At 46.2% G+C, this 15,815-nt stretch overlaps 1 protein-coding gene across 2 annotated transcripts in view; it reads left to right on the forward strand.

Moving 5' to 3' along the window:
• LOC122793263 (protein regulator of cytokinesis 1-like) overlaps window positions 1–15,815 on the forward strand; it is a 1,295,879-nt gene that overhangs the window by 456,032 nt on the left and 824,032 nt on the right. For both annotated transcript variants that reach the window (XM_044061121.1, XM_044061122.1), the window contains exon 4: window positions 1,502–1,735. In XM_044061121.1, coding sequence (XP_043917056.1) covers window positions 1,502–1,735 — 234 coding nt within the window. The remainder of the gene's footprint in view (window positions 1–1,501; window positions 1,736–15,815) is intronic.

The following is a 15,815-nucleotide window of genomic DNA, read 5'->3' on the forward strand; positions in this document are numbered from 1 at the left end:
CAGAAAAGACTGCTTCCTTCCACCCTGCCTTCTTACTGGCACCTGTCCTAGTGCATCACCTTGCTGAGTGTGGGTTCTGCATATGTGAAGGTACCTTATGGTGTGCTTAGGTTTCTGATTTCCTGTTGGGGAGGGGATATGGAAGGCTGGCATAGTGCTGATGGCTCAGATGTTAGTAACTGTATAGATAGAAGACAATGCATCCTTTAGGCATGGTAGTTTCTAGTATGAGGCAGGTACTAATTTCATTGCCTTCTCTCCACCATTCTTCCCCTTCTCACGTAACTAGCCACGTTTGCCATTATTCTCCTTATCCTCCACTCTCTATTGGACAGCAGTCACTATCTTTTATGGCACAATTCTTTCCTGCAGACAAAGCATGGACTCTTCTCTCTGCACAAGCTACTAAACTGGATCAACTGTGTCATTGCTAGGTCGTTATCCTTTGCCCGTTGAACTGCTGCACATTAAGCATTTTTACTGGCTGAAGCAGCTTTGTTGCTCAAAACTTGGGATATGTCGTAGAAGCATTCTCATTGGTTTGTGCTACACATGGCTTGTTGGTCAGGAAGAAATTGCTGGCACTGTTACCATTTGTGGGCATATATGATGCAATTGATTTTTCTTTAGGTGGAAACTTGTAGTACTAGTGGAATGCGCAGTAAGAAATCCCACCTTCTTCCAGACTGGCAGGCTCCCCCAATAATAATGCAGATGGAAGCAGAGAATCAACAGGATTGTTTTGATTTTTTTGGTTTGAACAGCAGGAGTACAGGGGCAGTACCCACCCCACCTTGCTGCATGCGATAGAGCTCTAATGAAGTATTGGCTTTTGCACAGCAAGTCATGACATCTTGCGCAGATATGCGCATACATACACATTCCCACCTCTGGGGTACTACAATCAAGTAATGCAACCAGATGTGCTCTGTGGATGTCTTGAGTACACTCTAAAGTTCAGCTTGCAAGACTAATACTAGTTTGTGGCCAGTTTCATAGGTTGAAACATTTCTGCAATAGAACTGATGGTCCTATTCAGATATCTAATTAATGGTTAGTATGCTCGCACAACTCAGTCTTTTGATATGCAGGTGTAGACATGCTTGCAAGAGGGCAAACCAGTATGCTGAATTGCTTCACTTTTATATTTTGCATTTGATTTTGCAGCATAAGCATTCCATAATAGCAGTAACAAAAAGTAATGTCCCCCCCCCCCCCAATGTGGGAGCTGCAGAAAATAGTACAAGTTGACACTGGCTGTGTGTATCCTTCGTTGGGGAATCTGGTAAGAATCTTTAAATAACAGGCCTTTGCAAAATCTAGATGTTATGCTGACCATTGTTCTGGCATAATACACACATGTATTGCAGATAAGTTTGGTTTTAGTAAAGCCTTTTAGGATGGTTAAATGCAATATCTAAAAGGTTCCTGGTTATTAAATTAGTGTTCTGTAATGTAACGTCTGTTACATGAAAACTCTTGCCATTTTGTTTGCTTGTAGATCGATGAAAACCAGACTATACTTCAGAAGGAAAAGAATTTAAGCGTACTGCTCGAGTACTATGCATCAGAGAAGGATGAAAGAATGAGTGAACTGAAACAGCTAAAAGAACAAGAGGAGGAGTTGTGCAATGACATCTGCTCTACTCCTTATTACATTCCTACTGGAAGTATCCCCACACGTCAGCAGCTGGATGAACTAAAACAGTACATTAAAGAACTTTCAGAAGAAAAGGTAATTTTATATAAAAATGCAGATTCCTTGGTTTTTTAGGTGTTAATGTTCTGCTCCACATTTTTGTTACTTTGATTTTCTTTAACGTTTAGGTTTGTGTCGTTAAATGAAATTCCATACAACTCTGTGATATGCTACTGCTCCACCAGCATACCTTTCTGATATTTTACTGGGCTGTGTATTATATCATGTCTGCATTATTTCTGTGCCTTTTTTCATTTGCCACTAGCATGATAGAGCTCCTATTTGCACTCAACTAGGTCCATTTGTTCCTGCAAGGCAGTTGAGAGGCATGGCCATTAGCTCACTGGAAGGCGGTGAGAACCCTACAAGCCCGTTCACTCCTCGAATGGGCCAGGACCTTAATCAGACCATTTATTCTACTGCAGATAAGTGAGTATAGTAAACTCTGTTAACCGGCACTCATAGGGATTGGTAGATGCCGGATAACTTTAGTTTCTGGTTGCTTGAGAGTTGCTATTAAAATAGGCCTGCCTAATATTGTACTCTCTACTATGTTTGGTTTGACTTGTTCTCAGGTTGGGGAGCGAGCCATCTTCCTTTTTAAAACTCTAAAAAACTTAAGGTATTTCTCTTGGGGGGGGGGGGGGCAAAGTGCAAACACACAAATTGTACTGTTTCTTCGACTCCCCCCCCCCCCCCCGGTTGCTTGAGTTCCGGTTAACAGTTTACTGTATAGGGGAGCTTGCTTAGCTTATCTGTTGTGTAGTTTCACTTGTTACAACTCTTTCCACAGCAGCCAGTGGCCGTTTCACTGCTGCTCAAGTAGGAATTGCATGACATCATACACATCCCCCTCTTGACTTGCATATAGCCACTACAACCCAGAAGTCACATTGATCACTGCTGCAGTAACCTTGGCTATATGGGATTATATCCTGCCAAAGCTTCAGGGCACCTTCCACATGCCCAAACTGTTAGCTCAACTTGAGCTGAGTTGAATGAAGACAGGTTTGAGCGCCAAGCCTTTCAGAGCTTTCCTGCCTTTGAAGAGTGCTCCTCTGCTGGCTTTTGAAGATCAATGGCTTGTTTGTGCTGTAATGTTGCTAGGTAGACAAGTTCACTTTGGAGGAAAAACCTTCAACATGATAAAATTTGTTTATTGGAGACTCCTGTTTAGGAAAGCTTAGATTTTTTTTTAATGGACTGTCACAAGACTAAATTTATAATGGTACTTGCTGCTTTTGAGACTTTAGGTCAGATGTTTCCAATGTTAACCATTTTAAAACTTGGGACCCCCTGGTAACCATTTGTAATCTCTGGACCCACGCTGTGGAGTCCTGAGGTAAGGAGGCCGAATAGCTGAAAATTTAAATTTGTGTGTAATGAAGTCAGTTTGCCATTTCTTGGAAGATTCCCTTTTATTTGGTGCCTACCATTCTCAGAGTTGGAGTACGTTTGTGCACATGTGAATGTATAGGACCCAGCATGGTCATGCAAGTTTTCAGAATGATTAGAGGAATTTTGTTGTTGTACTGTCCCCATCCTAGGTTCAATTGAAAATCTCCTTGAAGACTTGGCAACTGCCCTGGAGACTGGCATCTAATCTCCCTGTGCCTTCCTACATAACAAGCTTACATATGACAACTGGATGAGAGAGATGGTATCCAGAGATTGCAGCATCCATTTCCATATACAAGGTTACATACTGACCTGTTTGTAGAGTCTCTTCCCCCAATCCGCCAAGTCAGAAGGCAGTGACCAGATGAGAGAGGTACTAAATCTACTTGACACAGCCATCCATAGATGTTTCATAGGCTCTTAGTAAACTTACAGCTAAAGAGAATACGGAGAAGCTCTGTCACATCAGTCAGTACTGATGGGAGGCAAACAATGTCTCCATTTAAGCAGATTTTTCTTAATGTCACTGGTGAAAATTTATCACCTATCCAGTTATCCAGACTGGTTTAATGGTTGCTACAGAGGCAGCTCCTAAATGCTTTATCCCATCCATGGGTTCCCTAAAATTATTTGGTATGATCCCAGTTATTCTCCTTAGGGTAATGTATAATTATCGACTCTGGGATGGGATAAGATCGATCACTACCCAAATGGGATAGGCTAGAGTACAAAAAGGGACATTGGCAAGGCTTAAAGTGGCCTACAAGGGCAGCTAATCTAGTACTTGCCTACAACCCTGTATGCAATGGCAATCTGTTCAGCAAACTCTGAATGCTTTAGATCGGGTACATGTTGATACTTGGTGGTGCAGTAATACCTTTGGATGTCTAAAACGAATGATCTGAAATCTTCATTTGGTCTTCAACCTGCGAGTATCAGATCTGTCCTCGGATCTGAATCTGACAGATACTCCAGCCTTGGAGCCGAAAACTTAGACCTTCCTCTCCTACCCATCAGGCCCCACACTTCCTCTATCCCTCAGATCTCGTTTGCCGCTTGCTTAAACAGTTATGGGAAGGAATAAATTAATCCTTGGTGGTCTTATCCCTTCATCCAGCCCCACCTCTACTGAATCCACTTCAGGGGTTCAAACCCTAACCAAACAAGTGGCTGAGAAGGACAAAGAACAGGACAGATGCAGATGGACTCCCAATAGAATCTCTGTGGGAGAACTGCCGACAAAAGCCTGCCCTCCTGCCCCAGCTCTGATCCCCTTGCTTCTCTCCAGAGCTGGTGGGTCCCCTGCCCAAGTCTCCAATTTTGGTGTCACCCAGGCACCACTCCAGGCTGAAGGTCCAACTGCCTCATTCTCTTGGTTCTCCTGTAGCATTTCAGTGTTTGAAGTGAACAAGCTCATGAGGAAACTTCTGAAGGCGCAAATTCAGTTGGGAGTTTTACTTACTCTGGCTCCCCCTGGAGCCAGGGGTGCTCAACCAGCATTCTTACCTATTTTTCCTCTGATCTGCCAATTGGTGTCTGAGCCTTCTGGTCTGAGCATCTTGTGTTTTGAGACATTGGTGCCAACAGGTACCTGTACCTTGACTCAGACTGTCATCTTGAGCAGTTTGGCTCTAGAGTCTTTGGGCCCGACTGACTCTCCGAGCTCTAGATTTGGAGTCTGGTCCTAGGGGTTGGCTTTAGCACCCCGGCTTTGAGTTGCCCCTCCCTCTTGGTGCCTTAGCAGTTGATAGCTAGACTTCGACTCCAACTTCAGCACAGGGTGTGGCGGGTGTCCGTGGGGTTTCAACATCTATGGCCTTGATAATTGCTGTCGGAGTCTCGTTCTCCCTCTGTGTTCGAAGTAGACTGTTCTTTTGGCTCCCACAGGATCCTCGACCCCCCCCCAACCCTTGGACCTGACCCCTCTATTCTGAATTGCCTGCGCTGGGTCCTTCGACCCTGTCTACCTTGGAAAAGCCTGTTCCTAGAAGCTTACAGGTTGCTCCCCTGCAGGAGCACCGCCAAGTCTTCCAACACCTTCCTGGAGCAGTCCCCTGTGGAGGTGCACAGGGGGCATACGTGCAGAAGGAAGCACTTTGATTCCTCTCTGGAATACCTGACTGAAGACGTGGGCTTGGATGAAGGGCAGAGTTCCCCCAGATCCCCAGCTGAGGATGTCTCCTTGGGGGACATCATGGAGATCCTGCTGCAGAAAGGTATGTGGTCCATCCAGCAACCCAGTTCTGAGTCAGTGTTCCTGGAAGCTTTCAGAACAGGGCCATCTATATCCTGGGTTCCCCCACTGCTGACCCACCTGATTTTATTTCTAGCAGGGCATGGAAGAAACCAAACATGGTAGAGCCCAACCCTAAGCACTTGTATAGGAATGTTCTTAGTGTTTCACTGTTGCAGTTATCACTCTTGGATTATCTGCCTGCAGATAGCCCTCAGTCAGCCCGAATATCAAAGTCTTGGGATTTCTGCGTCAGATGCTGTCCACCTCTTCCATGACATCACGTTGTTAGGGGATAAAACAGGCAGCCGATGCCATTACATCAGTCTTTCTTGCCGAGAAGGAGCCCGAAGCAGAAGCAGTTGGCAAGTGCCAGTTGGCCACTAACTGAAATTTTTGTTTTTCAAGTTTCAAACCTGAAGTTTTATTAAGCTAAGTACCCTGTTGGGGATTCTTATTTCTTACTCTAACCGATGTCAAAGTTAACAATTGTCATGCCTGTGGAAAGCAAATACCTCAGAGATTTTCATTCTTACTGCGTCACCTGTTTAGGCCCAGACCATGACGTCCCCCGCTGTCTGTTTTGTGCCTTGTTTAATGCCCGAACTATTCATTGTCTGGCTATCTTTGTCGCTAAATTCTTACTCTTGTTCTCCGTATTCCGAAATGGCTTTGATAAGCCATCTGACTACTGATGATCTGAAAAAATGTAAAGAGACTGCATAGGTCTAAAACTGCCAACAATGCTTCCGTTAAGCTAGTCGCCAGTTGGCTGATAATCAATGAGGTGCCTTTTCAGCTACTGGTGCCCGCTTCTACAGATTTGCAGGCCTCTGCTGAGACCCATTTGGAGTCCGGTATGCCGCGAGATGCTTGTTCGACTATGAAACCTGCGGATATCTCTACCTTGGATGGGTCCGGAGCCACTGTGCATGCACCGACTTCTGAGGGTGTATTCCGACCTACTGATGTTCGCATTCATTTTTAGCTAAAACTACCGAGTTTCTCATGCCCAGAGTATGCAACACGCCTAAAACACTCACCAAAGCACATGCTCAAGCTCCCATGCCACAAAAACAAAGGCTTAGAATGGCTGAAGACCTTTTCACCCTAATTAGGGGAAGCCAGCCTTCCCCTGCTAATAGACAAAGAATTGAGTTTCATTCTAATTATACAGACCAGGAGTCCGATGACTCTTACTTCTGATTACCAAGACATGCCCTTAACTTATGAGCATTCAGATGCAGAGGAATCCATTCCCTCTGCCTCCCCTCCAGAGGATTTTTCCTTTGGTGAAACCTTGCATACTTTGAGAGCATTTCTGCTGGGTGGCAAAAGCCCAGGGTACCATTTGGCTAGGCTTAGGCCCTAGGACCAATAGCCTAGTACCTACCTATGAATGCCAGGACTACCCTCAGTCCAAAAAGAGACTCAGAATTTTTAGAGTTGCCTCAGCACAGGCCTCTAGCTATACCCACTGTCTTGGATGTTGTAGATGTCTTCATGGAATCCAGTCTTACTGCAGACACTTTACCACCGGCCCCTAGAAAACCTGACTGGTACTACAGAGTACCTGATTCTCACAAATTTCTCTAAGAATCTTACTGTGGATCCAGAGATCATTTCCCAGGGGACCTAAAGGTATTAAGGCTACTATAGCCAAAAATCCTACACTTTCAGACAGGAATAGATTGGGTAAGAAAGGTATATACCTCTGCAACTCTTGCCATCAGGGCATTGAATTGCCATTTTCACATGTTGAAGTACCAGCAACATATTATGGAACTAATTAAACAAAAAAAGGTGTTGCTTCCAGATTGTGCAGAAAAATAAAGGTTTAGAAAAGTTAATGCATTCTGCAAACCAAGTTAGTAAGCATACTTTGCAGTGTGGCTTTGCCCTAGAAGCATCTTGGAGGGCTGCAGTCACTGGGTCTGTACTGAGAAGGCATGCTTGGCTGAAGGTACAAGCCTTGCCAGATCACGTCAAGTCAAAATTACTAGACGCTCCTTTAAATAAGGACTGTATGGCACAAAAGTGGAAGAGGTTCTTAAAAAGATGGAAGAAAAAGCTAAATCTATGCAAACAGTTAAAGAATCCTTAAAGTGCAGCCACCTAGATTCAATAGGCATTGGCCTTCTAAAAACTGGTCTTTTCCTGCTACTTCCAGCCCTTCAGTCCAAACCCAGGGTTAACAGACCACTAAGACTACAGTCTCTGGGTATGCAGAGATCTAAACAATGGAGTGCTCCCACCTCAGAAGTTTGCAATGACTTCTCAGTTATCCTTCCCAGCCCTGCCCAATTACTTGCACCCCTAGGAGGAAAACTTGTCCTTCATGCAAAAAACAGGATGTCAGTTACTCAGGACCGATGGGTTCTAAACATTGTATCCCAGGGGTACGGATTCTACTTCCATTCACTGCCAACCCCAAGCGGGTTTCCTGATCTTCCTCCAGACCAGTGGGCTGAGGTTCAAAAGCAAGTACTTTCTGCTCAATTTCAGGGCTATTCAGCCTGTTCATGTAGAGCAAAAGGGACAGGGTTTCTACTCCAGACTGTTCCTGGTGCCCAGAAAAGAGGGCTCTTGGCACCCAATCCTGGATCTTCCAGTTCTCAACACCTTCCGGTTGGTACCAAAATTCAAAATGCTTACCCTGCACCAGCTTCTCCCTATGCTAGCCAAGGATGCCTGGTTAGTCAACCTAGACTTAAAAGAAGCTTATCTGCACATCCCTATAAGGAAGTCTTGCAGGAAATATCTATGCTTCAGGGCAGACTCTATGCACCATCAGTTCTCTGCACTTCCTTTGTGAATACTCTGGGCGCAGTAGATAAGCCAAAGTGCCTGGCTGCAGCCATTGCATACTGCAGGCAGAGAAATATCCAATTTTTCCCATACTTGGACAATTGCCTGATTCAGGCGGGCAATCTGGAATTGCTACTTCAGCACCTGGCATTTGTAAAGAGACTCCTAACATCATTGGTGTACACCATCAACGAAAAGAAATCACAGCTGGTGCCCAGTCAAAAAATAGTTTTCCTGGGAGCATGTTTGAACACAATTTCCCAGATGGCATTTCTCACTCTAGAAAAACAGGTCTATTTGACAAACTACTTTAAAGAAATGGCCACCATAACCCAGCTATCTGCAAGAAAAATACTGCAAGCCCTAGAGTTCATGGCCTCCTGCATTCTGCTAATTCTATATGCAAGACTGCATATTAGGAAACTTCAATTGTACTTAAAAGTCTTTAGTGCCAACATTCGGTGGGCAGAAGCATGCAACCGCAAGGGATTGCCTTTCACTCAACCCCTTGCCACCCAAACCCTGACAACAGACTCATCAGACTAGGCATGGGAGGCTCACATGGCAGGCAAATTGCATTCAGGGTAAGTGGAGCCCAGGACAAATTCTCCTGCACATTAATTAAAAAGAGATGCTAGCTGTACAGAATGCCCTGACAGCCTTCAAAATACCTAATCATTCCAGGACAGCTGCTGATAAAAAGACACCAACAGTCATGTGGTACATAAACAAGCAGGGGTGAACCCATTCTTACCCACTCTGCAGGTTAGCCATGGGCCTGTGGAACACAGCTTTGAGCAACCACGTGCATCTACAAGCTCAATTCCTGTCAGACGAACAAAATTCACTGGCAGACTACTTTGGCAGAAGACTCCTGGACCTCTGTGCCTCCCCCGAGAGCCACCAGTTGAGCAAATTCTGCACCAGGAACCCTCACAGCAGGGCCTGGAAGGTGGATGGCCCTGTCCTTCAAATGGGAAAACCTCTCAATTTATGTCTCTCCCCTTCTGTCACTCTCAAAAGTACTACTCTATCAAACAGGACAGGCCAAGGGCAATTCTTATTGCCCCAGACTGGCCATGTCAGCACTGGTCTCAGCAGGAGGGACAGATTTTGCATCCACAGTTGCAAACCCCTAAACCTTGCAGCCTGGCTTATTCCGTGAATACACCACCAGCAACCCTCAGCAAACAGGTGCTGGACGTCATTCTTGAGGCCAGAGGCCTAGTATTAGGAAATCCTATGCTGAAAAGTGGAAATGATATTGTCCTTGGAATCGGTCTCAAGGAAAGCACACGGCAGTGCCCTCCTTACCCTTGATTACCTAGCAGAGCTACTCCAGAGGCCTATCCTTCTCCTCCATTAAGATTCATGCCTCTGCTATTTCATCTCATAATACTGAGCCACCTCTGTTTTCTCACCCTCTCGTCAAACAGTTCCTGAGAGGGGCTGACAACTTAAGGCCCCCTGGGAGCGCACCCACCCCTGCCTGGGACCTTATCTTTGTACTGGAAAAGTTCATGCTTCCCCCTTTTGAAGCTGCTGCTTCAGCAGAGTTAAAATTCCTCTCTTGAAAAACAGCATTGCTTTTAGCCATATCTTCAGCAAGAGTGTCTGAGTTACAGGCACTTAATGGCTGTGGAGCCCTTCATTATTTTCCATACTGACAGGGTTTACCTCAGGACTAACCTGTCCTTTACTCTGTAAAGGCAACAGCCGAGGCACTAGAGACGACACTATAAGGTTTTATCAATAAATTCATTCTGGTGGAAAGAGCTGTTTTTCACTGGTCTTTCTTGTGGTTATAATAACCTGTCCTTTATGTCTAAGGTGGTGACCAGGGTGGCTCTGAATCAATCCATCCATTTGCCAACCTTCTTCCCTAATACTCCGAATAAAGGGGAAAGGATTGTACACTCCTTGGGTGTGCACAGACAGCTCAGGTTCTGCCTTGACAGGACTAAACCTTTCAGAAAATGACCAGCTGGTAGACAGCTTTGCTACAGGGGCAGAGGGCAAGGCCATTTACAAGCAAACCATTTCTAAATGGATAGCACACTGCATCCATTTCTGCTACAAGCACCATGGAAAACCTACCCCACAGGGGATCAGAACACATTCCAGTAGGGCTGCTTCTTCCTCTACAGCATTTCTCAGGGGAGTCCTTTCCAGCGGTGTTCTGCAACCTGGAGTTCTGTACACACCTTCACCAAGCATTACCTACTTTTACTAAATCCTGAGCTGGATTTGCTACAGCAGTCTTACAAGGCCTGCTAGCCAGCCCTAACACTTCTTGACTGCCTCCACCCTTCTTCAGCTTTGGCAATCAACCCAAGTGTGATGACTGCAACAGTGAAACATGAAGAACATAGTACAGTTGTGTACACTTACCATAAATGTAGATGTTCAAGTGTATTCACTGTTGCAGTCCTGGCTTCCCTCCCTCCAGCCCCCTGTTTTTCTCTATCCTTTCTACCTTTCCTCTCTATGGCCATTTTTAATGGCAGTGGTATTTACTTTTTACTGGTGGTGGTCCACACCATATGCTAGCTTCCTATTTGGGGGGCTTCTGACATCTGGGGCAAGAAAAACTGATGTAATGACGTCTGCTCCCTGTTTTTATACCCCCTGACGACCTGCTGTCATGGAAGAGGTGACAGCATCAGACGCAGAAATACCAAGACTCTGGTATTTGGGCCGACTGAGGGCTACCTGCAGGCAGATACAACCCAAGTGTGATGATTGTAGCAGTGAATACATTCTAACATCTACATTTATGGTTAGTGTACACTGTATTTTAGTGCACCTGCTAATAGGCCCCACTGGACTAAGGGCATCTCAGTCGATGCTGTGGTGGTGGCAGTTGCCACTAACAGCCCAAGAGAGCTCTCTGGTTCAACCCTTGACCGTCTAGGGCGATGAACTAATTTATTAAGTGGGTGTATTCTTTAGCAACCTTTTTTCTGCGCGCACTGAATTACTTGGCACACTTGGTCAGGCTTCAGAGGGACCTTGTGAGGGAAATGAGTCCATGTCTGAAGAGGACAAGATCTCCAGAATAGCCACCCTTCATGTTATTTTCAACATGTCCATGAGTACTCTCTCACATGTGGCAGAAGGTACCTTAAGGGTGGCTGGTTTGGGTGTCGCAGTTGGATGAGGTTCTGAATTCTTGGAACCCTCCCATCAAAGAGCATGTTGATAAAGGACGATTTGATCATCCCTTTTTGGTCCTACAGTCACACAGACTCCAAGAAGGATGGAAAGACCCTGTCTGTCGTCGGAATACACTTTTCTACCCTGCAACAGCCATATTGTAAATCAGTGTGGTACTAAAAAGCTATAGTTCTGAAAGTCTAAGGGGGCTTTCTGGGACTCGCAGGGCGACCTTTTCCTCCAGAGGGGAAAATGATTCCAATGGCAGGTGCTGCCCCCGCGGCACGGGGGTCCAAGAAATCAAGGATCCCAAGATACGTTCTTGGACTGACCCTTTCAACATCCCTGAAGGGTTGCCAGACTGCTCTAATCTGGAGGCAGTTAGAGGATGTCTCTCTTAACCCAACAGCCTGGGAATCCATCACTGCCAATCATTGGGTGATAATATCCAGAGGTTACAACATTCCATTCTTTCGATCCCCACAACTGCCCAGAAACCTCCTCGATATACCACCTAATCAAAGGGAGGCGGCAGCTCCTTGGATCTCAAAGCTGCTGAAATCATCCAACCAGTCTCCCAAGGCCAGTTTGGATCAGGCATCTATTCCAGATTTTTTGGCCCCAAAGAAAACTGACTTCAGACCATTTCTGGATCTAAGCTCCCTAAATAAGTCTGGTGCCAAAACAAATTTCAGCATGGTCACTATACAGTCCATTCTGCCTTTGCTTCTGGCTGGGAGTCACTCACTTTCAATTCAAAGTACTCCCCTTTGTACTTGCACAGCCCCCAGGGTGATTACCAAAGTGATGGCAGTAGTCTCTGCTCACCTGAGACTGCTAGGATTCCATGCGTTTTCTTACCTGGACAATTAGCTCCTCATTGCCCCCACCAAGCATGGACTCCTACAAGCCAGGGATAGTCTTCTCCATCTAGCCGTGACCTTTGGCATAACATAAATCTTTCTAAGTCAAGATTGGATCCAGTGCAGTAGACTTTATAGGAGCTCAACTGGACACAATACAGTGCATGGCCTTTCCACCCCAGACAGAATTTGGTCGCTTCAGTTGCATGTGAGGCAGATTCTCACCAATCATCCTCCCCCCTGCCTTTTTTGCTCTCAATGTTGGGGTGGATGGTGACCATCATAACTCTTCTTCCTTTTGCACACCTTTATGCACGCCTTCGGGTCTATATTAGAAGACTGAATGTTTAGGTGATCGAACACCTAAACATTGATCTTCTCATATTGAGCCACACTTTGTCGAACGTCCCAGGGAAATGCGTCCCTTGGCCACAATGCAAAAAACTTTATTTTACATCTAAATTAAGTGGGAGGGGGGGCTGTCCCCCACACCCTCCCTAACTGAATCGACCAACTCTGAGAGCGCTCAACAGAAGAGAAATGGCAAACTCTGACGAATGGCCAAGGGAAGTCTTTCCCTGCGATATATCGGACGTTATTTTGCTTTTGATATTGGATCGGTGTTTACGTATTAGGTCACCTAAACATTTGGTCTTCTAATATAGACCCCGCGCCTTCATATGAAAGTACTTCAGTGGACTTTAGTGGTGCAATGGTACCTCCTCGAGCTGCCCTTGGACTTACCCCATCAAACTTCGAGTCTACAAGGAGTCTCTTCTTTGGGGGCTTCACTGTCAAGATCTGAACTCGGAATGTCCCTTCTCCCAAGGCCACAGTGAGCACTGACTCCTTCCAGCTGGGTGGGGGTGGGGCATTGGCTGGGTCAGATGGTCAAAGATACCTAGTCCACTCTAGAGATCTGGTAAATCAACAAACAGGGGGAACCATATCTTACCCCATATGTTAAGAAGCCATGAGATTGTGGGAGTGGGCGATCTTCTCTTCCAACTGCTTTCTTTTCGCTGTGCACATTCTGGGCAAGTCAAAAATTCTAGTGGACAGGCTCATCAGAACTATTCTGATGCCTCTCTCAAGATGTCTCTCAGTTTAAGCAGAAATAGTGGTAAAGCAGATTGTTGGGTCATTCGTAGCACAGAGGTTTAAGCAGAAATCATCCTTTATGAATGTATGACTGAGCAGAAAAGGGATTTTCATCTGTCCAGGTAGCTTATGAAACTGGGTCATAGAAATACTGAAATCTCAATGGCTTGAGAGCTTGATGTGCATAATATTTAAATGATGGGCTTAAAGGAGAAATAACTATAATCTCTCTGGACCTTGGCGATGCCATGAGCAGCAAGTTGTAGAAGGCAGAAAATATTTCTATCATGTCTGTCAAGGTTACCCATAGTCCATGGTTTATTAATGATTCTTACTTTCTAAGCCTAATAAGTCTAGGCCAAAAAGTGTATATTCTGATAGTCACAGTGCAATCAGTGTTTCCCTTGGGGAAGAGACTTTGTGCTTTCTGAAACTTCAGGGTGCCACACTGTTGGCCAAGGCATCTAGGAAGCTTGTGCTCTTCACAGTAGTAGTCAGTCATTTACCAGGTCAGAGCACTCCTGTTTGGTCTCACTATAGCTCCCCAAACACAATGACTGCTGTTGCAGATCATCTTAGGATGAAAGGGAACAAGACTTTTATTTGGATAATTGGCTCCTAGCAGCCTTGATCCACAGTACTTTACAAAAACAAGGGACTATGTACTGCAATGGTTGAATTCAAGAAATATCTTTAAACACAGTCAAGTCCTAGATGCAGCCTTTGCATGTACAGATTATTATTGGCTGTATATTTCCACCAGTCAATATGCTGAAGCTTCAGTTTTGAATTTACTGTTTGCTACTGCTGTGGCGACAGCTGTTTCCTGACTGTGGGCTTCATGGCAATTTTCTTCATGCTATTTGTTAGGTACCTCATGAAGGATCTTTACCTGCAACTGAGTTGAATGGTCCTCTGTATGTGGGGGCCCAGTGTCCCATATAATTTGAAATTCTCCGACACATTGGCATTTGATAATGAGGGATGTTAAGTTGTCAATCTCGCCTTCATTCTTGCTGGATGGGTTCGGAGCCGATCCTCGGCTCCGACTCGGCACTAGCTTTAGCTCGAGAACTCCTTTTACCAGCTCGAGGCAACCCTATATCCCATGATGCAAGGCGGAACTACCTCAGATCTCGTTTGCCGCTTAGCGAAAGAGGTCTCCTTTGCCAGCTGAGGTAAGTTTTTCTTGTTAAAGAAGAAAAAAAGTTTAGTTAGGGGTTTAATTTCCCTTCAGTGTCAGGTTAGCCTGTATTTAGTACAGCCCACCCTATTCCCTTCCTTTTTAAACTTTAAAATAGTTTTTTCAGTTAAAGTTTTAGTCAGGCCTAGTTCCCCAAGTTATTCCCTTCCTGTGTGTCTGTGTAGGGATTAAGTTGTGTGTTTGTGGGGACTGTTTGTGTATATCCTTTTAGGATGTCTAGGGAAGGCAAGGTCTCAGGCTTCAAGAAGTGTGACCAGTGCTGTCAGAAAATGTCCCTGACAGACGGTCACACTTCTTGTGTGTATTGCCTGGGGCCTTTGCACCTGCAGGACTCCTGTGCGTTGTGTCATGCCTTTAGCCAGAGTCCTGCAGGAAAGGAGGAACAAACTGATCCTCCGAGGTTTGTTAAAACCTGAAGGTTCTCCTCCTAAGCAAGGGGCAGGAAAACCTCTTAAGTCACCGAAGGCTCAGGCTACAGTGTCCAAGCCTCCTCCGGTGGCTCCGGCTCCGTCGGAGCCGATATCGGCTCCGGCTGGAGCCGATGCTTCTGCTAGAGTAGTGGGTTCGGTGCCGGCCGGCTCCGATACCCTGACTACTGTTGCCTTGTCGGCTCCGGCTGGAGCCGACACTTTATCCAGCATCGGAGCCGAGATCCTCGGCTCCATCTGGGGTTCAAGGGACTTCGGCTCCGATGGCTCCGGCCCGTAAGAGATCCCGGTCCCCTTCGATACTGAGTATTCACTCGGCTCCGGGGTCTCCTCTTTTGTCGGAGCGGAGCCATCGGAGCCGATCTTCGAGATCTTCCAGGCTGTCTGACCACGATTTGGAGAGGGTGGTAAGCAGGCTGTTGAAGTCTCAGGCACTGGCCCAAATGCTCCATAGCCCGTCTCAACAGACTTCGGCTACAGCCCCAATTCTTGAGATTCCTCCTCCGACTCCACACCAGAGTTAGGAGCCAGAGCTTCTTGGGACAGCGACTGTTTCGATGCCGGAGCCGATACATCCTTCGGCTCCGTCATCCCCGGCTCCGATCTCCTCCTTGAGACTTTCCTTGGAGGGATCCGGTCGTCGGGTTTCCACTGTCGGCTCCGAGGGGGCTAGTGGCATCGGACCCTTGTCCGACCCGCCTCCCTCTCGGAGCTTCGGCTTTGGTAAGCTCGGCGCCGACATCGGCCTCGGAGCCTTCTCTCTCCTTGGAGCCGACCATTCCTGTTTCTTCGAGCGGTGTGTTCAGGTCTCCCGGGGAGAGGAGCCTTTGAGGTGATGAGGAGTGTCCTGGCCTCTGAGCCTGGTCAACGGTCTATCCCTCTAGCTCCTCCCTCATCAGTGCCTGCAGATGCCTCTTGCCAGCCT

This window comes from Protopterus annectens, chromosome 2.part0 (genome assembly GCF_019279795.1).
Source record: "Protopterus annectens isolate FY-2018-M chromosome 2.part0, PAN1.0, whole genome shotgun sequence".
NCBI classification, from domain to species: domain Eukaryota; kingdom Metazoa; phylum Chordata; order Ceratodontiformes; family Protopteridae; genus Protopterus; species Protopterus annectens.